Source organism: Bubalus bubalis, chromosome 10, assembly GCF_019923935.1.
Source record: "Bubalus bubalis isolate 160015118507 breed Murrah chromosome 10, NDDB_SH_1, whole genome shotgun sequence".
Lineage (NCBI taxonomy): Eukaryota > Metazoa > Chordata > Mammalia > Artiodactyla > Bovidae > Bubalus > Bubalus bubalis.
In genome coordinates, this window is record NC_059166.1 from 23177930 (window position 1) to 23202656 (window position 24727).

At 37.4% G+C, this 24727-nt stretch overlaps 1 protein-coding gene and 1 non-coding gene across 3 annotated transcripts in view; one reads left to right on the top strand and one right to left on the bottom strand.

Annotated features, from left to right (window-relative positions):
• Positions 1-24727, bottom strand: part of PEX3 (peroxisomal biogenesis factor 3) — a 32199-nt gene that overhangs the window by 6341 nt on the left and 1131 nt on the right. For both annotated transcript variants that reach the window (XM_044924162.2, XM_006075189.4), the window contains exons 2-9: positions 17727-17858; positions 12803-12884; positions 5280-5323; positions 3755-3879; positions 3414-3480; positions 3252-3306; positions 2533-2701; positions 795-865 (exon numbers count right to left, since the gene is read on the bottom strand). In XM_044924162.2, coding sequence (XP_044780097.1) covers positions 795-865; positions 2533-2701; positions 3252-3306; positions 3414-3480; positions 3755-3879; positions 5280-5323; positions 12803-12884; positions 17727-17858 — 745 coding nt within the window. The remainder of the gene's footprint in view (positions 1-794; positions 866-2532; positions 2702-3251; positions 3307-3413; positions 3481-3754; positions 3880-5279; positions 5324-12802; positions 12885-17726; positions 17859-24727) is intronic.
• TRNAC-GCA lies at positions 17226-17297 on the top strand. The gene has a single exon. It is a non-coding gene; the product is annotated as a tRNA-Cys (tRNA).

Sequence of the window (24727 nt, forward strand, 5' to 3'; positions counted from 1 at the left end):
AGAGTGTAAGTGGCTCAGCCAAGGTTGACCAGCTGATAAACAGCAGAGCCAACCTTGAATCTAGTTCCTCTCCTCTTCTAATACATAATCTGGGGCTTTTCCCATTTGTAACATTCTGGCTCTCTTCTGGGTAATTTTTAAAAGTTAATACTCTATTGAAGGCAGATGTGAATTTTTATCACTCAAAGATTTAGTAACATTAGAGTCGAACCTGAAAGGGTTAGGGGAAGTAGTTCTCGTAACTGAGTATGTGTGTGCATACACAGCACGTGTGCACATGTGTGTATACCTGAGGACTAGCTAGAGCTGGCTAGCTCTGGCTGGCAAGAGCACTTCTTCCCAAGTCAGCACTGAGTGACATCAGGTTGGGAGTTGGCAGAGTCAGCACTGCTGTGGCTACAATTTTAGTTTTCATTTTTTTTTTCTTTACAGGGCTGGTTGTTAAACATATACCAGAATATACTGGGCATATAAGAATCACCGTTTAAAGCTTTCCTCAAAATATAAATGCTAACTATCTTCCAGTCCCTTAACTAGTATATCAGAATCTCTAGGCTAGGAAAACAGGTAGGGGCAATCCTGGGTATCTTGGAAAAAAAATCTCTGCTTACCTCCCTAACCTAATAAGACAAGCATGAGTATAGGTAGGAAATCCTACTAAAAGCAGGGGAATATATTTAAAATTTAATTTTAACAAAATATTATGTTGAATATTTGTTCAAGAAAAACTATAACATAGTCATGAGTACATTTAAAATAGAAGCACATGTTCCTGTTACATGCAGTGTACATACCTTTCCAACATGTCTCTAGTTTCATTGAGTAGTTTAATAGTGGTAACATCTCTAGGAGAAAGTCCGCAGGCCTGTGAAATTAAAATGCTACACTTCAGGGTTTCAAATATTAGCACAGGGTTATGATGAAACAAACTCAAAGAGTTCAGGAAATCTCAAAAGTCTATGTTCTATCAACAATAAAAAAAATGTTCAACTCAAAGAAACTATACAGGTTGATGTGCACAGATGAGTAGCATTTAAAACATTGAGTCACAATAGGATCTTTATAAGATCTTTATTTATCTGAAGGACATATTAACAAAGAAAAATTAGTCTTCCAGGTTGCAGAGGCCAGAGATATTTTTTTCTATTATTGTTAAGGCATTTTATTAGGATATGCATGTGTCTTTTCTCATCAGTTTAGTTTAGTCTAAGGCTCCATGTGTTCTTCCAATCTAAGTTGTAGGTTTAAATTCAATTCAGGTAAGATTTGGTCCATCATCCCTCTCATTACCTGTTCTTTTGAATTATTTTCTTTTTTAAGTCCACTGTTGACTTTTAAAATGTGGAAATTGCTTTATCATTCCAGAAAGCTTTACGAATACCATTATTGCATCTCCTCAAGATTCTAATTTTTAAGTGAGTTTTCTCCTGTTTCTCTTGTTAATTCTGACAGTTCTGTTCTGTTCATTCAGTTTAGCTTCCATCCTGCAGGGGTTCATGAGGTTCTCTGAAATGGGTTACAATCTATATCTCTGGAGCCTCCAGGGGAGCGGAAGGCAGGCAATGAAAAACAGGGTAATCTTTGTTCTAACAGGGCCTTTAGGCTGAGGTATGGCAAAGGGCCTCTTTAGTCTGAGGCTTCTTCAGTTGTTAAGTGAGAAAGATCCTTCTCTCAACTGCAAAGAATGGATGCAATCTGCTTACATGTTAATAAGCAGCAATTACTTTAAAAGAGGCCTATAACCTGTGCTGCTGCTGCTAAGTCGCTTCAGTCGTGTCCGACTCTGTGCAACCCCATAGATGGCAGCCCACCAGGCTTCCCCGTCCCTGGGATTCTCTAGGCAAGAACATCCTTGGTATTTTGATTATTCTTAATCAATGAGTAATTTAGATCACAACTGTCCGGGACACACCAGGGTATATGTGGCTGATACCTGTTAGAACTGGTAACACCATGGCTACTGTTGGAACTGGCCTTCTTTGTTCCCCAGCTGGATGACTACCACCTCCTTCAGTGCACTCTGATAGTCATCACTGATTTATCTTAAAAAGCAAACATGATTGTGGTGCTGACATGGTCAAAATTCACCTCTGTCTAGAACTGGAAGTTTAGACCCTTTATCTTGGCATACAAAGCTCTTTATGATACTGTCCCCAACTACCAGCTTTCTCTTCTGTTACTTGATCTCATACAAATATGCTTTAGCCACTGGAACTCAATTTGTCTTCTGAATTCCCCAGGTTTACTGAACATGCTTATTCATTTTATATCCCAATCATACATCATACTGTCTGTCACATAACTAATATTCAATAAAATCTTGTGGAATATCTAAAATGCTTTCTAAGTAGAAATCAATCACATTTATAGTTTGTTTTCTAAATTAGTGAGGTTTTATTTAAATTATTGAAATATATGTCTTTCAATCACTTACCTTTCAAGAGACTCAGAAATATAAATTTTAAGACATAATGAAAAAAACATTAAAAACAGAGAGTAACTGGTTTGCTTAAATAGTTTTGAATTAAGCACCTGAACTGCTAATGGAGTTTCTTCATCTGGCATCATATAATGGCATAATAAAGATTTGGATCCATCATTATTAATCCAAGAAGATGATTTATGCTGCTCAACGAGATCTCTGATTTCTTTCAGTTTTTGCTCTAAGTCCAAAAGGGACAAAGAATGTTTAAGAGAAACACTAGAAAAAGAGAAAGGAAACTGGGATAAGTGAAACTATACAACACGTCCTATTAATACTCTTTTCCTAACAGGTTACTACCGGAGATCCTGTTTCATCCAGTCAAACCTGAAACTGCTGACTATGAAATCATTAGAGTAGATTAAGAAATCAGCCACTGGTTTGGGGCCAAGAGAAATCTTATTGCAGATTTCACAAGAAAATTCCCACTGTGATTAAAGACACTGCCTGTATGAACAGGAGTTAAAAGCCTCAGAGGCAGATTTTTAAAAGCAGGTCTTTTTTCTCATGACCCAAATATTTTTTGGTTTGTTTTGAAATCAATCAATACACAATGAAACAGTAAAGCTTTCCCCTTAGTATCAAAAGGTTGATACTGATGAAGAAAACAGATTCCACAATGTAATACCCCAGGGCTGTGTCTGTATTAGGTTAAAAGAGTTTTGCAGACCACCGTTTGTCAAGTCACTAGCTTCATTAGAACTATGTTAATTTTTCTTTTATTTATCAGAATCAGGAAGTTAGGAAAAGCCAAAGCAAAATGTCTTACCTTCCTAAAATCTTCTGCACAGCTTGTTTAATGACAGTGATCAATTCTGTCAGGCCTATAAAAAGAAAAATAAATGTAAAAGCCTTGTTTACATCTTCAATTCCTCAATAATACAAATGAATGAATTAGAATTAGTTTACAGGTCATAAATAAGAATCTTACCATCTCCAAGGAGGTGCTGAATACTTGATAAATATTGCTGTTGGACATCTGGGGGAGCAAGAACTGTCTGTACAAAATAGACATAAGGTACTCAATATTATTAATAAATAATGTTTTCATTATAACTTAAGCTGAGATTCTAGGACCTAGAACAATAGGAAATACTACTCGTCAACATAACAAAAAGTCTAGCTTCAAAATATGAAGAAAAATAATGGTTACAGTTTATAATCACATGAAATATAATTATTCTATATAAATTATCATGATAAATAATATTTGGTTAAATTTTGAATCTCTTGAAAGATAAGGCAGTATCAATTTAAGTCTATTAAACTTACGGTGCCATTTTTGCCAACTGCTGCATTATCCAAATAAATATATCCACCAATTATGTTTAACTGGACTCGCAAAAGAACCACCAGCATGCAAGTACTGTACACAGCTACGATACTTCTTGTGAAACCTTTGCAGAGAAAAGAAAACCTCTTGGTACCAATTATTAAAACACAAACAAATGTGTAAAATCACAAACCATCCCTATGTTATTTTTTCATGAGACAACTTAAAATATACATTTATAATTATTTCAAGTACAAAAATGTATCAATTCAAAATATTTCATAGGTTATCTGCTTACAAAATATTTATTGTCAATTAGGAATGATCTCTTAATTGAAACAGTAATCAATGAAGATAATAACCAATATGTTCAGTGAAGGGTTAAAGGACTGGGAAGCACTCAGTTGTAGCCTCAGAACTCCGAGCTGTCTGTCCAGGGAGCTCGTTCAGAATCAGAGAAGAGGGCTGAGCATGAAGAGCTCCAGCCGTCACTGGCAGGTAAAAGAGGACAAAGGATAAGCTCATACAGGGATGGAGGAAGGTACAGAAAGACAGAGACCAGTCTTCACAGGTGCTTAGGATAGACTGTTCAAAACAGAGGTAAGGGAAAGGTGTTGACTCTTGCTGAGAGGAGGAAAATGTCCAGTGGATGTAGCAACACTACTGATCTTGTGATATCTGCTTGGATGGAGATACAGGAGTGGAAACCAGGCTCCAAGCGTGTCAGAGAGTGAATGGGAGTGCAGAAGAAAATAAAGAGAATATAGAAAGCTTTAGTATTATACAAGGGAGATGAGAAAGTACAATAGTTTGAAAGGAAATATAGGGTACTACACAGGTTTATTTCATTTTCAAACAGGCAAAGCTTAAGCATGATTTGTGCTTCCCTGGTGGCTCAGTGGTAAAGAATCCACCTGCTAAGCAGCAGACACGGGTTCAATCCCTGGGTCAGGGAAGATCCCCTGGAGAAGGAAATGGCAACCCACTCCAGCATTCTTGCCTGGGAAATTCCATGGACAGAGGAGCCTGGGAAGGTATAGTCCATGGGGTTGCAAAGAGTCAGACATGACTTAGTGACTAAACAACAAGCATGATTCAGTTAGGAAAACACAAGAATGATGAGTATGAAGTTCTGAGACATGGAGATATATATATCTGTCTGTCCTAGGGAAGCTTTTTGTTTGAAATTTTTATCACTAATCAAAGTTTGCATACAATATCAAAGTAAAATTACTATTTAGGTTGGAGTAAAAACTTCTTTTATTGTAGCTATCAGTACCTAATATACACATATGTAGTCTAGGATAGGTTTATGTATTATTATAACAATAATACCACCACCACCACTAACATTACTAAGTAGTTTCTATGACCAGTAGACATCAATCTACTTGCTTCATGAGAATTATTTAATCCTGATGACAACTCCATGTGGTAGGTAAAGAAGAGTCACCCACATAATAGAATACAACAATTTCCCATTAAAAATATTTTAAGGCTATGCCTTGAAATATGTAGGCTTACTTATTATCTTCAGATCCTCCCATATTTCTAGCTTGTTTGAAGGCCTAAAGAAAAATATCAGAAAATATGAAAATAATAATCTAGATAATTTAATAGAAAACTTTGAACTTTGCAGTTCAATATTTAATTATATTTTATCACAAGATAACTATAACTGGACAAACAAAGCCCATAAGCTATACTGGAAAATGACTATAATTTCAGTAACTGATGATAACACCCATTTTCATAAAAGTCAGAGGCAGGACTTAGCGACTAAACGACCACCATCACCATCACCTGTGTATGTCCTTCCCGTCTTTCTCCTCCTCCTGAGCATATGCATATGTGTACTATAAAATCATACAGGAAAAGCAGGAATAATATTTATCTTTCCCTTATTTACTATTTTACAAATAATGAAGTAGGTCTATAATCCTTCAATGGTAAGTATTTTTTTAAAAATATCATTACAAACACAGGCATTTAAATGTATATTTGATGTGTTTCTACCCACTGTAGTTATTACCCTTATTGATTTTCAAACTGCCCATCTTTGACCATTGTGGGGCTATCCAGGTTACTTCCTAAGTTCTTCTGAAATGAACCCTTTAGTCTTTGACAGCTTCCTTGCTTTCGGACACAAAAGGTGTCTGAGTTCATTTTGTTCAATTTTTGCTGCAAGCCTGAAATCATCCATTTCTCTGAGAGTCCTGGTTCAGAAAACTCAGCTAGTACACTATATGTGTGTATTTATTTATTTATTGTACATATATTAAAGAGATAAAGTACATCATGAATTCATATTTATACTTCTAATTCAAAATTAGGATCACTTTTTTTAACAATCTCATTAATCTTATATCTGTATTTCTTTCTGCCTGCACTAGAAATCAGTGAAACCAATATAATTACAATTTGCTTCATCCCTCACTCTGTGGACAACAGTCTCAGAATAGCAATACTGAAAAAAGAGTTTAAGGTTTTTGTTTTTTCAATTCTGTATGCTCTAAGAGTATATATCCCACTAAAAATACACAGTCAAATTTCTGTTTTAAAGTCACTTGGCATAGTTTCTGTTGGGCTTCCCTGATGACTCGGTGGGTAAAGAATCTGCCTGCAATACAGAAGACACAGGAGACATGGGTTTGATCCCTGGATCGGGAAGATCCCCTGGTGAAGGAAATGGCAATCCGCTCCAGTATTCTTGCCTGGAAAACCCCATGGACAGAGGAGCCTGGCAGGATCACAAAGAGTTGGACATGACTAAGCACGCAGGTACAGCACAGTTTCTGTTTTTGTGCTTACGACACCAACTAGATACACATTTAGATTATTTCATTTAATTTACTATCACTTACATTGCTTTTCAAACACTAAACATATAAATATTTACATATTTATAAATATTTGTATTTATATTCCCTGATGACTTTACAACACAGGATATTCAAAGAAGTCTGTTTCTGTTCACTTTTGTTTCCTTCTTCACAGGCAACTATTAAAAATATCCTTTAACTTTGTATTGTTTTTCTTTATATAGGCAAATATATATATATATATATATATATTCATATCTGCCCCTTTAGACAAATGGTAGCATACTATATACATCTTTCCTTTAACTTTTTAAAACTTACAACAATATAGCCTGGAGATCATTCCATAATAGTATATAGATAACAGCCATCATTTTTTTTTTTTAAACCACAGCATAGTACTCCACTGTACTATGTGGATGGAGTTCACTGCTGTTCAAATCACCTTCGTGGTAGAACCAGTTTTTTTGTTCACATATTTCCAATCTGTCACAGATGAACACTTTTGTAAAATACAATAAAAATAAATTTCAAGAAAAATTAAATTAAAAAATGACAAAAACACAATCCATATTCTTTATTATTATTATCAGACATAAATTTACATTTCAATAAGAAGTTGAACTACCATTACCACTGTGGGATATTACTAGTTTCTTATCTTTCTTTGCCACTGGAGGGACTGCAGAGCTTCAGATAACCTTTTACTAGATGGCACAAGTATGACAGCTACATGGAGAAAATCCTACCAGGGCCCTACTGCAGCCTTAGCTACTGCTCAAGCCTTGTTGTGGAATACCATATTTTAGTCCCATATTAAACTGGGAATCAACCATAATTCAAGGATTAGGTATTTTAATGCAGTTAAATCACATCTCTTGAATGTTGCCTAAGATAAATCTCAAAGTGATTCTTACCGAAATTCTAAATGAAGTAAGAAAATAGCAGTTCCAAAATTTTAATACAGGAAGTACTCAATAGCAGTTGGCTGTGGAAAGGCATGAAAGAGATCTCTAGTCTTTCCCATTCTGTTGTTTTCCTGTATTTCTTTGCACTGATCGCTGAGGAAGGCTTTCTTATCTCTTCTTGCTATTCTTTGGAACTCTGCATTCAGATGCTTATATCTTTCCTTTTCTCCTTTGCTTTTTGCTTCTCTTCTTTTCACAGGTATTTGTAAGGCCTCCCCAGACAGCCATTTTGCTTTTTTGCATTTCTTTTCCATGGGGATGGTCTTGATCCCTGTCTCCTGTACAATGTCACCAACCTCATTCCATAGTTCATCAGACACTCTATCTATCAGATCTAAGCAGAAGATATCAAGAAGAGGTGGCAAGAATACACAGAAGAACTGTACAAAAAAGATCTTCATGACACAGATAATCACGATAGTGTGATCACTCACCTAGAGCCAGACATCCTGGAATGTGAAGTCAAGTGGGCCTTAGAAAGCATCACTACAAACAAAGCTAGTGGAGGTGATGGAATTCCAGTTGAGTTATTTCAAATCCTGAAAGATGATGCTGTGAAAGTGCTGCACTCAATATGCCAGCAAATTTGGAAAACTCAGCAGTGGCCACAGGACTGGAAAAGGTCAGTTTTCATTCCAACCTCAAAGAAACGCAATGCCAAAGAATGCTCAAACTACCACACAATTGCACTCATCTCACATGCTAGTAAAGTAATGCTCAAAATTCTCCAAGCCAGGCTTCAGCAATACGTGAACCGTGAACTTCCTGATGTTCAAGCTGGGTTTAGAAAAGGAAGAGGAACCAGAGATCAAATTGCCAACATCCGCTGGATCATGGAAAAAGCAAGAGAGTTCCAGAAAAACATCTATTTCTGCTTTAGTGACTATGCCAAAGCCTTTGACTGTGTGGATCACAAGAAACTGTGGAAAATTCTTCAAGAGATGGGAATACCAGACCACCTAACCTGCCTCTTGAGAAATCTGTATGCAGGTCAGGAAGCAACAGTTAGAACTGGACATGGAACAACAGACTGGTTCCAAATAGGAAAAGGAGTACGTCAAGGCTGTGTATTGTCACCCTGCTTATTTAACTTCTATGCAGAGTACATCATGAGAAACGCTGGACTGGAAGAAGCACAAGCTGGAATCAAGATTGCCGGGAGAAATATCAATAACCTCAGATATGCAGATGACACCACCCTTATGGCAGAAAGTGAAGAGGCACTCAAAAGCCTCTTGATGAAAGTGAAAGTGGAGAGTGAAAAAGTTGCCTTAAAGCTCAACATTCAGAAAACGAACCTCATGGCATCTGGTCCCATCACTTCATGGGAAATAGATGGAGAAACAGTGGAAACATTGTCACACTTTATTTTTCTGGGCTCCAAAATCACTGCAGATGGTGACTGCAGCCATGAAATTAAAAGACACTTACTCCTTGGAAGGAAAGTTATGTCCAACTTAGATAGCATATTTAAAAGCAGAGACATTACTTTGCCAACAAAGATCCATCTAGTCAAGGCTATGGTTTTTCCTGTGGTCATGTATGGATGTGAGAGTTGGACTGTGAAGAAGGCTGAGTGCCGAAGAATGGATGCTTTTGAACTGTGGTGTTGGAGAAGACTCTTGAGAGTCCCTTGGACTGCAAGGAGATCCAACCAGTCCATTCTGAAGGAGATCAGCCCTGGGATTTCTTTGGAAGGAAAGATGCTAAAGCTGAAACTCCAGTACTTTGGCCACCTCATGTGAAGAGTTGACTCATTGGAAAAGACTCTGATGCTGGGCGGGATTGAGGGCAGGGAGAAGGGGACGACAGAGGATGAGATGGCTGGATGGCATCACTGACTCGATGGACGTGAGTCTGGATGAACTCTGGGAGTTGGTGATGGACAGGAAGGCCTGGCGTGCTGTGATTCATGGGGTCAAAAGAGTTGGACACGACTGAGCGACTGAACTGACTGACTGACTGATGGAAAGGCAAATTAAGGTTATCTGTCTTGAAACTGTACTTAGCTGGCATGATTTTGGTGGGACAGGACAGAATTATAGCCATACAGGACATTTCTTCATTTTGACATTCACTGCTAACAGACTTAAAAGTAGATTTAGGTGAAAGTGAAATTGGTAGTCGCTCAGTTGTGTCCGACTCTGTGCGACCGCATGGACTGGAGCCCAGCAGGCTTCTCCGTCCAATTCTCCAGGCAAGAACACTGGAGTGGGTTGCCATGCCCTTCTCCAGGGGATCTTCCCGGCCCAAGGACTGAACTCAGGTCTCCCACATTCCATTTGAGCTACCCAGGAAGATTTAATTGAGATGAGACCTAATGTACAGTATGCTGAATACAGTTAATAATGCTTCTGTATACTTGGAATTTCCTGAGAATAGATCTTAGGTGTTCTTACCGCACGTTAAAAAAATGGTAACTATGTGAAGTGATGGATATATTAATTAGCTTGATTGCGGTGATCATTTTTAATGTATGTGTTTACAAAAAATGAGAAAAAAATTTGACTTTATCTTTTTAAAAGATTCTAATTCCAAACCTATGTAAAGGGTACTTTCTATGCCAAGATTCCTATCAAATGATTTGTCTAATGGAAATCAACTCCATGTTAAATATGACCAGGCTCTTTAATGTTACCAAAATATATTATCAAATTAAGAATTAAACTAATCCTAAGTGTTCTGTCTCTCTTGTGATGAAGGATGTTTAAGATTCTTTGCCACTGAAACTTCACTGCCCCCAACTGAATATAACAAGTTCATGTCAAAAGAAAGGTAAGAAAAAATAACATGAAAATATTTAAAGAGGAAACAGGCAATGAGGAGAACTGTTGTCCATCTTATCCTTCCAAGAATTCTCCTCTCTGTGTAAAGAAAAGAGGGCTCATGCCTTTTCTTTAAAGCTGCCCAGGTTTTACCCTCCAAATTAATCCCTTTGCTCTCTAACCTCTCACATTTTCTTCCCACATTTTGCTTTTACTTTTTAACACAGACTAACCATAATTCAATGTCTTGAATTATGACAATTTATTTCATCTAATTCCTCCTTTGGATGACAAGGTCTTAAAGGGACAGAGACCTTATCTTAATTATCTTGAATCCTATGTTTAATCACCAAGAAAGAAGGCCACTGTGTTTGTTGCTACACTTATTGTGTTTGTTGCTACTGATATGCTGCTTTTAATAAAGTGTATTCACTTATTTCATTTGTCTTGTCTTCCCAATAAGACTAAAATTTAAGGCAATTAAAGCCTATTTTTGTATCTCTTCCTTATGTGCATACAGGTAATTAAGTATTTATTTTACTGGGAGCAATCTGCTTGTATGCTTCTTCTTTATATAATTATATGAACTAATTTATAAATTAAACCCTACATCCATAAGTAGTAAAAGTGTGTTAATCTCTAAGAATCACAAAGTTAGGGAAAAAATTTGTATTGTTAGCATTATACTTTAATCAGATTTAAAAATCTGATCAATTGGTTGAAGGAGAGAACATCCAGGTTCTACCTTTTCTAAAATAGTTATCTCTAGGAACTGTCAGCAAGATGTTGATAAGTAGAGTTGTAACTCTGCGTGGACTATGGACTGTCAATAATATGTACTTAGTTGCACTATTGCAAAATGGGTGTGTTATCCAGGTACTCACTTTTTTTGGGGGATACATTTTCTTTTATTGTTACTTTATTTTTAAACTTTGTTTTAACCCTTTAAAAACTGCTTGTGACACAATTTGTCTTAAATCCATTCCAAGCTGTGTATGTTTTCCAATTAAAAAATTACAATTTACACTCTCCAAAAACACTACACAAATCTATTGTATACAATTCCATTTGTGTACCCGAGTACACAAATCCATTGTTATTTTGGAAGGTATGACTTGATTATAGAAAACGTTTTCAAAGGAACTTTCCAGCTTGCTGTGTCATCTGCCTGAACACTAAATTCCTATTTGCAAAGTGCAGATGACAGATACTATCTGCCTCACAAAGATATTGTGGAAATTAACTGGGAGGGCTTCCCTGGTGGCTCAGAGGTTAAAGCGTCTGCCTGCAATGCAGGAGACCTGGGTTCAATCCCTGGGTCGGGAAGATCCCCTGGAGAAGGAAATGGCAATCCACTCCAGTATTCTTGCCTGGAGAATCCCATGGACGGAGGAGCCTGGTGGGCTACAGTCCACGGGGTCGCAAAGAGTCGGACACAACTGAGCGACTTCACTTTCACTTCACTTTCACCCAAATGTATCCAGCACTGGGCCTGGCACAGACAGACACTCCAGAAAGAGCACCTTCTATCCCCTGCCTACTGGAGGATGGTTACAAGGCAGGTGAATATTTTTCGCTAAGGCCCCAATTATTAAAATACATTCAACTGAAACCTTTCCCCACTCCTCACCCCTACCCTCTTCTTGTCCATTAAAGGAAGAAGCATTTCCTTCTGGAAATCTTTTTAAATTAACAGAGCATCACACTAAATTACAGTATTTCAATACATACTACGGGCTTCCCAGGTGGCTCAGTAGTAATCTGCCTGCCAATGCAGGAGACATAGGTTTGATCCCTGGATTGGGAAGATTCATGGAGAAGGAAATGGCAACCCACTCCAGTATTCTTGCCCAGGAAGTCCCATAGACAGGGAAGCCTGGTGGACTACAGTCATGTGGTTGCAAAAGAGTCAGATACAACTTAGCAACTACACAAAAACATATTATGCTCCATACATAAGGGCCCCTTTGTGAAAGGTACACTGTCATGGTATGATAAATCATTATCATACGTTCATGTTTTATTTGTACTTCATCTTATTAATCATATAAAATGTAAGTTCATATGCCTTATTTATTTAAAATGTACGTTCACATGCTTTACCTATTACACCATAAACTCTTTAAGAGACACAGTATTTAACAAAACTGGCAGCTTTACAACATCTGGTTCAACAACACATTCAATAAGTACTCAAAATTATATTTCTGAATAAATATCAAAGTGACAGAAAACCTCTTCACATGAAAAGCAGAATACATACAAATACTGGCACTCTAAATACTTTGCACATCAAGGTAGAGCATAAACAAATGCACGAAATATGAATTCAATGATATTGTTAGTAAATATTTTTTTCTAAGTGTGTCTATTTATCTTAAGCTTTAATTAGACAGAAAAATAAGGAAATTAAAGACTTCTGAAAAGTATTTCAGGTACACTCTATAAACTCTCAGCGTGCTGCATAAAGAATTGCTATAACTTGCATTTACCTGGTTTTCAGCAGAGCTGTAAGGCTCTCAGAGTTGAGTTGCTGCATCAAGGCCTCTCTCAGTGTTGGGAGCATGGACAGCACTGTGATAGAAACAGAAAATTAGAACATTCATGAGTGACCGGACTGCCTTCACCGAGAAATGCACACTGTTTTGGGCTACATGACAGAGCTAGCAAATAATGAGTGTCAGGAGGGAAGGTGAAGGCTGGAGTTTTCAAATAAATTTTTAATAATAAAAACTAGTTACATACTAATAAATCACTTACCTGCTCACATGAAGCAAAATTATGCATATACCTATTATGATCACAAGTACATATAGAAGAAAAAATGGGAAGAATTAATTCCCAAATCTTAACAGTGTTGGTCTTTAACCTATGGACTATGGATAATTCCTTATTTTTGCAGATCTTTTAAAAAAATGTTTATTTCTGATTTAATAAAGTGATCTTTTATCTTTAGCTGTACCTTTTGCTTCACATTTTATTTCTAATTTTAGAAAACATTTAGTTATTAAAATTACTACACACAGTGGGCTTCCCTGGTGGCTCAGTTGGTAAAGAATCTGCCTGCAATGCAGGAGAGTGCTTGCAATGCAGGTGACCTGAGTTCGATCCCTGGGTCAGGAAGATCCCCTGCAGAAGGAAATGTCAACCCACTCCAGTATTCTTACCTGGAAAATCCCATGGACAGAGGAGACTGGTGGGCTACAGTCAGTCCATGGGGTCACAAGAGTCGGACATGACTTAGCGACTAAACCACCAACCACCACCACAAAGCGTAGGCATTTGCTATAACCTAGACAAAAGCGCATTGGCTATTAATAGAAACTCAGAACTGCTGAGCTGTAGTTTTGGTTTTGACAATGGCTACTGCCTGTAACTCTGAATACCAACATGTTGTAGAAGTGTAAACACATAAATTTAAAGTGAATGTCTAACACTAAAGAAGCAATGATAACAGTATGAAAAAATATCAGAGATTACAAATGCTATATTCTAAAAGGGAAAACTTTAGTGTATGATTTTTACTTCTTGACTAGGCAGGACATTATAAAATCCATGTTAATTTTTTTTCTATAGGAAGTTCAGCTTCTGACCTACTCTAATCCTTTACTTTAGCACTGCACTCTGTTGCTTCAGCATATTTCCTCAAGGCACATGATTAAATCACCTAAGCTACTGAGACCACTAGCGATAGCAGGAGCTCAGAGTCAATGTAAAATGTGGTTTCTTAGTGTCCATGGTATATATATCTAGCCTAAGCATGATATTTTATCCTACCAAGAAAAAGCACTGCTAGAGTCCTACATTTAGGAAATGTGGTTAGTAGGAAACTTTAAAGATTATGGGGTATGATGACATGATTTAAGAGAAACCTCTTCAGTAATTCTCTTATCTCGGGAGAGATAAGAGCTCCTGACTTCCCACTTGAGCATATTCAACTAAAGACAAGGCTATTCTTCTCTTCCAGGCATCTGTACTAACACTGAACAAATATGTTTCTGTATTGAGTTGAATACAGCTTTCATGTCCTGTTTTAGCCATCCGGCCTCCATGATAAACACCCCTGGTGCAACCACAAATCACAGGACAACACTTCACCTGCCTTGAATCTGTGTGACCCTGAGCAAATCATTTAACCCCGTGCCTCAGTTTCCTCATCTGTGAACTGAGGGTGACAGTGGATCTACCTCATAGGACTGCTGTAAGGGTTAAGGATAAAAGGCATTTAGAACACTGCTTCTTTACACATGGAAGTGCTCAGTAACTGTTAGCTCTTTTTAATATTATACTTATTTGGCTTCTTCTGACACATTCCAGTTTGTATCTTCTTAACATGTGAGAGGCAGAAATGGACTTGTGCTCTGACTACCACAGAGCATGTTCTATAACTACCTTTGAGCTGAACAGACTTTACTAGTGTAGTCTAAGAGTAAATTAATATTTCCAGAAGTCATATCCTACTCTGTTCATAATAAGCTTATGCTCACCTAGAATTCCCACTCTTTTCTCATACATCCTGCTTCTAAGCAAGTTTGGATAATCCTGACTCAGTACAATTGACTTTTAAGGCAGAACAATTCTTTTATCCCAGTCTATCACTTAAATGGGACTAGACTATTCTGTATTCCAAAACTTCATTTGTAGTGTTAGTTACTCATCCAAGCATTGTGTCATGTGTAAATTTCATAGGCACTCTTTACAAATCTTTAATAAAAATCATGAACATGATAAAGTCAATGGGCAGGGTACAGAGGCATTCCACTAGATGCTATCTTTCAAACTAGGACCAGCTTCTTATGTTAAAAAACTAATTATATTTACCTAAAAGCACTAAATTTTTCTAGTATGTTCATTACCTCTTACTCAAAAGAATAGAAATTACTTATACGATTTGTAACCCCATTATCAATATACATCAGAAAGCTAATTCGGAAATTTTTTCAGTGAACCTATATTTTGGCTTTTAGCACCATATTTTAGTTTTAACTGCCTTATATTAGCTATTTATTCATCTGACGGGTGTGATGGTCATGGAAATGTGCTATCCACACGTTTTCTGCTGGGAAGAGCCATAATTGACTGAGAGCTCTAGCTGCCATGTCTCTGGATCTAAACTGCTCCCAGACAGGGACAGTTCCTTAGTGAGGATACAAAAGCAGGCCCACGCCTGAGGGACTCCTCTACCAGAACTCTTCGGCTTCAGGACTCCCGATTGGCCTCTCAAGATTTCTTAGAACTGTGCTGTTGTCAGAGTCTTCTTACCCAACCTTCCTTCCTTTGCCCGTTCTAGTCACAGCATCACACCCGCACCGGGGGCTGAAGGCTCTCCTTGGTAGCTTCTGCTCCCCGCCTCTTATTCTGCAGGGGTGTCCTCCCAGTCAGTCTCCTGTACATCTAACTGCATCTGAGCTGTGCTGCTCAGAGCACTTAAATTGACACAAGGGTCCATGTCAAGCTGAGATGTATTTTCAGACCCCAGAAGTTAGCTTTTTCCACTTTTTAAAAATTTGAGTAATAACTAGAAATGAACTATTCTTAAAGTAGTCATTACCAGTGGAGAGAGGGAAGAGGAGGAGGGACATTATAACAGTGGGGGGGGGGGGGGGGTTATTATGGGATTATATGAAATTATGTGTGTGAAACTTCTGAAAATTATAAAGCACTACAGAATTTAAAGAATCTCTCATTCAAGAGATGAGATTTTTTTTTTTCCTTAAAATAAAAGGAAAGGAAAAATGGAATGTTCTTATTCTCTAAAAATTCATTAAAATGCCCTTGGTAGTACCACTATGTTGAAAGCTAAATACTGATTCAAAGAAATACATAATTTTTAAAAAGTTGTTTGTTACTGAGCATTTATTACATATCAAGCAGTTTATATAAAGTATCTCATCACTTCCTCATAATATATTTATGAAGTGCATTTTATGATGATCATTTTATAGAGAAAGAACTACATTTAGATTTGCCCAAAGACACACAGACATCACAAGCAAAACTAGGAATGGAACCAGAACTGCCTCCACCTTGAACCTGTGCTCTTACTGTACCTTATCTGAGTTGCCATTTTATATAGCATTTATGATTAATTTTTTCTTTATAGACTGAAGTATTATTATTTCAAACATTAAAAGCCATACTATGGCCACAACTAAATGTGTCTCTTAACCTTCTTAATTCCAGTCTCTTTATCTGTCAAATGAGACTAAACTAAAAGTTCTTCCAACCTTGAAAAAAAAATTCTACTTTTAAAATTGAACAAAAAGAACCTACCTTTATAATTTTTTTCTAAATTAGTTGTTCTTGAAAGAAGGAAGGATTAGACTTTAAACAACAAAAAAAGAAAAACAAGTTTGACATGGATTTGAGGACTAATTCTTCAAGGAGTTAAGAAAAATATATTACAACACCTTGCCTTCTTCAAATATGGGCAGCTGATTTTGTCACAGCATCCTTCCAGGAGGTTTCTAGCTCTGGAGATTAAATTATTACCACTGATTCACACTGGTTGAATGTATACTACTGTGCTAGACGGACAGTTCTGCAGATGCCTCTGTAAGTGTAAGAGACAGGAGTCTTGACTATGGCCTACATGGCCAGAGGGCAGCAGGGCACTCCTGCAACCTCATCTCCTATCACACTTCTTCCATTGCTCATGCTACTCTAGCTACACAGCCTTTCTGCTGTTTCTCAACCATGGGACTAGCCAAGCTTGTTTCCACCTCAGGCATTCTGCAGGACTCTCTCCATTGTCCCACTTAATTTCTCCTTAGAGGTTAAAGAGGCCTGATTCTATTGGTTGCCCTACCTTAAAGAGCATCCCCACCCCTCACACAGCTCATTCTCCTTATAAACAGTTAAAGCTATTTACCTGGTGTTTATCATCATTTTCTCCCACTAGCATATAAATGGGCTTCCCTGGTGGCTCAGATGGTAAAGCGTCTGCCTGCAATGCAGGCGACCCGGGTTCGATTCCCGGCTTGGGAAGATGCCCTGGAGAAGGAAATGGCGACCCATTCCAGTACTCTTGCCTGGAAAATTCCACGGACAGAGGAGCCTTGTAGGCTACAGTCCATGGGGTCGCAAAGAATCGGACACGACTGAGTGACTTCACTTCACTTCAGCATATAAACTCTGAATGTCAGGTCTTTTTTTCTTCAGTTGCTCACCTTATGCTTCCCCAGTACTGAGTATTTGCTGGATGAATAAAGAAAATGAATAAACTAGCATTTATGTTGCATTATTAATTTACATTGATTTTTAAAATCCACATTAAATGATGTATTTCAGTTAAATCAGGTAAACACTTGCTAGATTTGTCATTTTTGCCCTTTCCTCTAATTTTGCTCCTGGAGATGTAAATTAATATAAATCATCAAGCAACTTTACACATGTATAAATATTTCTCTGTCTTACCTGTCATATTGCAAGTCCTCTGGTTGCTTTCAAAATGATACTGTCGTCGTGCCTGGGCAATGTATTCTGCAGCCTCCCTTTCTTGTATTTCTCTGATTTTCTTCTGTCCATATTTTCCCAGGATATATACTCCTAAAATTATTTTCAAAAACAAGTTAGTATACTAATCCAGTTTATTAGAGTATTAAAAATTCCAAATGGTATTTTTAACCCAAGTTTTCCAAATATAGGGCTTATATTAGTGAAAAGCTAAAAATCACAACTTTTAAAAACCTAAATTAAAGAATTATATAAAAATTGCAACCTAAAGAAAAAGAAAAGGAGATTGGCATTTTAAAAGTCAATGGCAGATGGGTACGTAAAAATGAAGTCTGAAGAAACGAAATGAATTAAGTGTACAAAGTCAGGCGATGCCTTTAATAGTGAACTGGAGATATTCTAAGTGTCCAACAAAAGGGAACTGTTTAAATGCATTATGGCCTAGCTATACAATGGAATCTTACAGCTATTAAAAACCACATTGTTAAATAGTTCATGACTCAAGGAAATATCCATGTCATATTGTCAGACAATAAAATAAGATACTGAAAGTTTTGCTTTTTAATATAAGTAGATATATATGTAACAGTTGGATTTTAATTTCTAACATATATTAAACAATGATCACTGCTGAAGAGTGGGAGAGTGGGTGATTTTTTTCCCTTCTGCTTGCTTCTCTATGGTTTCCACATTTTCTTCAATCAAAGTGTAGTATTTTTAAAAATATAAGAAAAAATTTTAAAGGAAGACTAAAAGAAAGGTAGGTAGTCAGGCAGACATGGAAAACTAGAAACTTAGGCGAAAAAGGGAGGGGGAAGAGGGTACAGAAATTCCTAACGTGTACAGAAATTCCTAACTTATAATAGTATAAAAATATAGGTGGGGTCGTGTGCCTGTAATTTACTTTAACACATTTTAGTATAGACAGTGTAACATAAATGGGCACATTTTGGTCATACCCTGTGGGCAATCAAATGTCCTGGCTGGTAAAGTGAACACTCTGGCATTGTTAGTTAGCATTTGGTCAAAAGCCACATTTCAAGGTGTAAGTACTTAAACTAACTTTTACCAAGCACAAGAAATATCAGAAATGGCTTTTCACAGATTAAATGTTTAAGATACTGGGTTAGCTAAAACATTTTAGTAATATTCATTTGAACAAGAATACACTAACCTAGCAAGTCCTTCACCTTTTAGGAATAGATAGTTCAAAGGATTCTTAGACAAGAGAGTTAACCAAAAGGCCAACAGAATCCTACATCGAGAATATTGTTGCATTTGCTTCCAGTAAATCTTTTATGTGTGGTTCTGTTGCTGCACCAAGAAAGGACACTGGGTTTTCAATGAATTTACAGACCAAGTAATGATACTGTTTTAATCTATGCTTGCTAACAGATGTTTTAACGTGTGCCAAATTTGTTTCATAATAACTTGGCAACAAGGTTGTAGGAAGTAACTAATCCTCACCTACCTCCAACTGTCTGTAGCCTTCAATATGACAAGAAGAATATAAGGATTGTACGTGAGCTCAATAAATGGATTTGATCTGTTTGTCATCAGTGGGGAGGAGGCAGTCCTCTAGGAACGACAAAGTGAATACATATCCTGAACTATTTTCACTAATGTAAGCAATACAGATGAACTGATACATTATATATCTTAAAAGTCATAGTTCAGTGAAAGAGTATGTGCTACAAATAATTAGAAACAAAGTGTGACTGCTTTTGTTTGTATGCAAATAAATGCATTATACTCATCAGTAAAGAATAAATCAAAATTCATATAAATGGCTCCAGAGCTACCCTTCTCATAACCCAGCCTCAATAAACTGACGACAGTGCCATAATACTAACGGAATGAAGAAACTGATTTATGTTTCACCAAGTAACTGTTTGACAGGCAACTCTTACATAACAACTTCTCAGTGAATTGCTTTTATTTGACTGATGGCTAAAAATTTTGTGTAACATAATTATTATTCCTCAAACAACAATAGTGTAAAATGAAATGCTGCAATGACACCCCTTGAATAGTTAAGAATTTTCTGGAGTAACAATAAATTTGATTGGTCTATGTGCTTTCCTGAGGAGAAAGTCCACTGCTTTTATTAACTTTTCAAGAGTGCCTGATAAAAGTACTTTAGGGACTACAGTTGACCTTTCAACATCTCCAGGGTTAGGAGTGCAGAACACTCCCTCCAGAAGTGGAAAATCTGCATGCAACTTTACAGTGGGCCCTGCAACTTTACAGAACTGCAAGTTCTGCACCCTTGGATTCAACCAGCTGAGGATCTGCAGTGCTGCAGTATTTACTGAAAAAATCTGCATGTAAGTGGCCTGCTTGTGTGCATGCATGTTCCCTCACTTCAGCTGTGTTTGACACTTTGCAACCCCATGGACCATAGCCCACCAGGCTCCTCTGTCCATGGTATTTTTTGAGCAATAATATCGGAGTGGGTTGCCATTTCCTTCTCCAGGGGATTTTCCTGACCCAAGGACTGAACCGGTGTCTCCTGTGTTGCAGGAGGATTCTTTACCGCTGAGCCACCACGGAAGCTCCCTATTAAAGGTCTAGCACAGTTCAAACCTGTATTGTTCAAGCTCAACTAATTGTATTGTCTATTTGGTAACTGTAGTATATGGTTACTAAAGCTAAAAGAATAAATTATTATGGATTGAAGAGTGTCCTACCCCAAATTAACATGTTGTAGCCCCAGTATTTCAGGAAATGACATTATGTGGAGATAGGGTCTTTGTAGCCATAATCAAGTTAAAAGGTCATTAGATGGGCTTGATCCAGTATGACTGCTGTTCTTATAAAAAGGGGAAGACTGGACACAAACATGTATAGAGGGAAGATGACATGAAGACACAGGAGGAGAGAGTTATCTACAAGCCAAGGAGAGGGGCCTGAAACAGATCCTTCTCTTATAGCCCTTAGATGGAATAAATTCTGACCTCCAGAGCTGTGAGACAATAAGTTTCTCTTGCTTAAGCCACTCAGTATGTGGTACTCTGTTATGGCAGCCCTAGCAAACTAGCACACAGTGTTAGCGTAAAATTCTATAATCCATTCTTTCCCTTGAATTAGCATTGAAGTAAGTCTCTACACAAGGACTAATTTATCCAGCTTCTCATTCTCAAAATTCATAAATTCTGGGGTTTTGTTGGTCAGCTTTGTCTCCCTAGGGAAATAAGAATGAAGGCAGAGAATTCATTGCCTAAAATATGGAGCTCAGGATCTATACACCTGACTTGCTGCTTGAATTCTGGTCTGAAAGAGAACAGACACCGATAGCCGAGGCATCAACTAGGTAGGAAACTTTTAAGCATGTCCCATCTTTCTGGATTTAAATTTCTTCATAAAAATGAAAGGTTTGGATTATAGGAGCTTTAAAATTTCTTCTTTAGTTATGACTTAGTTATAAATAATGAAAATTCATTAAATATCTCAAAAAATAAATGTAAAATGTTTTGAGGTTTCCTTTCAGAACACCGATGGCAAAGCAAAATGTCTTCTAGTCTTTCTATATCATGAAGTGAAGTGAAAGTCTCTCAGTTGTGTCTGACTCTTTGTGATCCCGTGGACTGTAGAGAATTCTCCTGGTACACAATTGACGCTCAATACATATTTGTGCTGAACATCCCCTTTCCCGTGTTCCCTTCTCCTCTGTAGCTGTGACTCCAGCTGATTCTTCAGTGGGGCTTGCTGAACACGACTCTCTCTCTCTGCTCCCAGGGACCCTCCTCTACCATGGTACTCTGATACGATGATTGCACTACTCTTGTTTATTTCCATTTCTGCTTTCTGGATGCACCATGAGTTCCTTAAAGTCAAGAACTGAGTCTTATTTCTCTGCGTCACCTGAGTTGAAAACAGTGAGGCTAGTCACTCTCATTCAAATGTTTGTTGAATGAATGGATGAATAAATGAAAAACTAAAGAAACCAAGACATTACAGGGATTTAGATATAAATTATAAATCAATGCTCTGAGATTTTTATAAATCAGCAAGTGAATACATATGAATTTGGTTGTTCTCTGCAACACTTTTGCTAGCATTAAAGAGAAAAAAGAGAAAGTGTTATTCGCTCAGGCGTGTCTGACTCTTTGGGTTCCCATGGACTGTAGCCCATCAAGCTCCTCTTATCTACGGGATTTCCAGACAAGAATACTGGGATGGGTCACCATTTCCTTCTCCAGGGCATCTTCCCAATCCAGGGATCAAACCTGTGTCTCCTGCACTGCAGATGGATTCTTTATTGTATGAGTCACCTAGCACAGAGGTTTTCAAAGTGTGGCTTGGGCACTCCTGCAGGTGTACAATAACCTTCTAGGGCATCTGTGAGTAAAAATTATTTCTGTAATAACACAAATGCTCTTTGCCTTTTCATTCTCATTCTCGTATGAGTGAGTGTACAGTGGAGTTTTCTAAAGACTACAGGACAGTGAGTATTGCAACTGACTAAATGTGCAAAGAGATATAAGCCAGACAGTAAAGAGATCATAAAAATGTAAAACAATGCTACTTTTCTCACTTGTTTTTTGAAAATAATATTTACGTTAATATGTGATAGATTTACTATTGTCATTTTAAAATAATTACTATTTCAAAAATACTCTGGTTTTAATTTTTAATAGGGAAACAATTATTATTAGACATAAATTTTATAGAGTTCTTTAGAGTCCTTAATTTTTTAAAGTGTAAAGGAGACCTCAGGCCAAAAAGGTTGAGAACCACTGCTCTAGTCTTAAAACTGATCAAATCGTATGACTTTGTCTAAAGCAGTCATTCAAATTCCTAGTTATGAAGGCCCATAACTCAAAGTTTTTAACTGAGGTTTCCGCCCCCCCCCCGCCCCCGCCCACCATTGGATGCACAAGCTTCTTAGGCAGGAATATTGATATCTTACCTAATTTGCAAGTCTATCAAAATATGCCACTTCTTCCATGAAGCCTTTTCCTAAATTTTTTTTCCCAACTGCACATGCTATTTGCCAGTTTTATATGTATAGCATTTTTTCAGCTCTTACTGTTTTGCACACTTGTTGCTATGCTTTGAATGTTTGTATCTCCTCTACATTCATCTGTGGAAATTCTAAGGCTATTCCATGGTGTTGGGAGGATGGAGTCTTTGGGAAGTGCTTAGGGCATGGGTGTGTAGCCCTCAAGAATGAGATTAATGTTCTTATTAAAGGGACTTCACTGAGATCCCTAGACCCTTCTGCCATGTGAGGATCTAACTCAGGAGTAGGCCCCCACCAAGCCAGGTTTGCCCCCTGATCTTAGACTTGCAGGCTCCAGAACTGTCAGAAATAAATTTCTGTTATTATAAGCCACCCAGTCTGTGGTATTTTGTTATACCAGCTGGAACAAACTAAGTCATTTGTTTTCATTCCTCTCAGACCATAAGTTCATGAAGACAGAATGGTACAGTGTAGAAAGAGAAAGTGCTCTGGATCTAACACGCTGGGGTTTGAGTTCTAGCTTCCTGGTTACGGACTCTGGGATCCTTGGCAAGTTTCTTAAATTTTTAGCAGTCTGGTTACCATGTTTTTGAATGCAGATAACAATAGCTATCTTGTCATCATCTCCACTCAACAGAAGAACTTAATATAGGGCCCACTGGGTACCCCCAAAAGGGTAGCTATTACTATTAAAAATCTCTGTGAATCTTGTATTTCCAATCATATTACTTTCAACACTATGGTGGTGGTTTAGTCAGTAAATCATGCCCAACTCTTGCAACCCCATGGACTGCATGCAGTCCACCAGGCTCCTCAGTCCATGGGATTCTCCAGGCAAGAATACTGGAGTGGGTTGCCATTTCCTTCTCCAGGAGATCTGCCTAACTCAGGGATCAAACCCAGATCTCCTGAATTGCAGGCAGATCTTTACCGACTGAGGTACCAGGGAAGCCCTTCGACACTATTGGCAAGGGATACATGTTTCTTAAATTAGATTGATATGTACCACGTTATAAGACCTATCCCTTGAAGAAGAAAGACTATGAGGCTCAAAGAAATGCCAGTCATGCTCATCTACTCTTTTTTTCCTTTTAAACTGACATCCCTTTTTGCTATAAAATACTAGGATTACTTTCTTTTCCTGTTCCTCTGAACTTTCCCCCTGCCCCTCACCCTTGCCTTTCTCTTTCCTCTTAATCTGTACCTGTAAAGCTCTCGACAGATTTTTGGGAAAAAACAAGAATGTATATCTCTTAAATGTACTTTTTTGCTTCCCTTATGATTATTTCTAATACACCGTTAGGTCATTCCACAAATCTAAAGGAGTATGCTATTTTTTCTTAGGTTCTAAAGAGACACTATTTTCTTTCCTTCAGTCGTGGCAAAAATATTCTATTTATACTTCTTCCATCACATACAAATCATTAGCTTCTACAAATAAAGTGGACTCAGTAGTTTTAGCACAGTTTAAATATACATTAGATATCAGTGGATAAAAACGCTGAAAAATATTTTTATCTGTCAAGAATTTTTCAAATGCCATAAAAATTTATACTTGATCATTATTGATTTGTGATAGACCTCAGAGAAAAGGAAAACAACTCGCCTTGCCTCATTAACAAGAAGCCTGTTTCAAATTTTCAAGAATCAGCAGAGCTGAATTACTAAGAGTACTGTCAATTTCAAATTGTTTGGGAGCCATAAAATATAATCAATAGTAAGAGAAAACAACCAAATTCTTTGGGAAACTGCTGCTTTTGCCTTTGACTGCTTTTGTAACCAAAGTATGTAGTTAGTGACAATATTTCTCAAAAAACCCCAATGCTAAAAATTCCCTCTTCACATTCCTGCATTTCTTTCTCCTGTATCACTCAAGACGTTTTGTTCTTCCCTTCAGGTCTCCACTCATTAGGACATGATTATTTTATGAGGAAAAGGCTCTCAAGATTGTTATCTAATCTGTTTCTAAATCTCCTCTCAGCCTGGGTAACTTAAT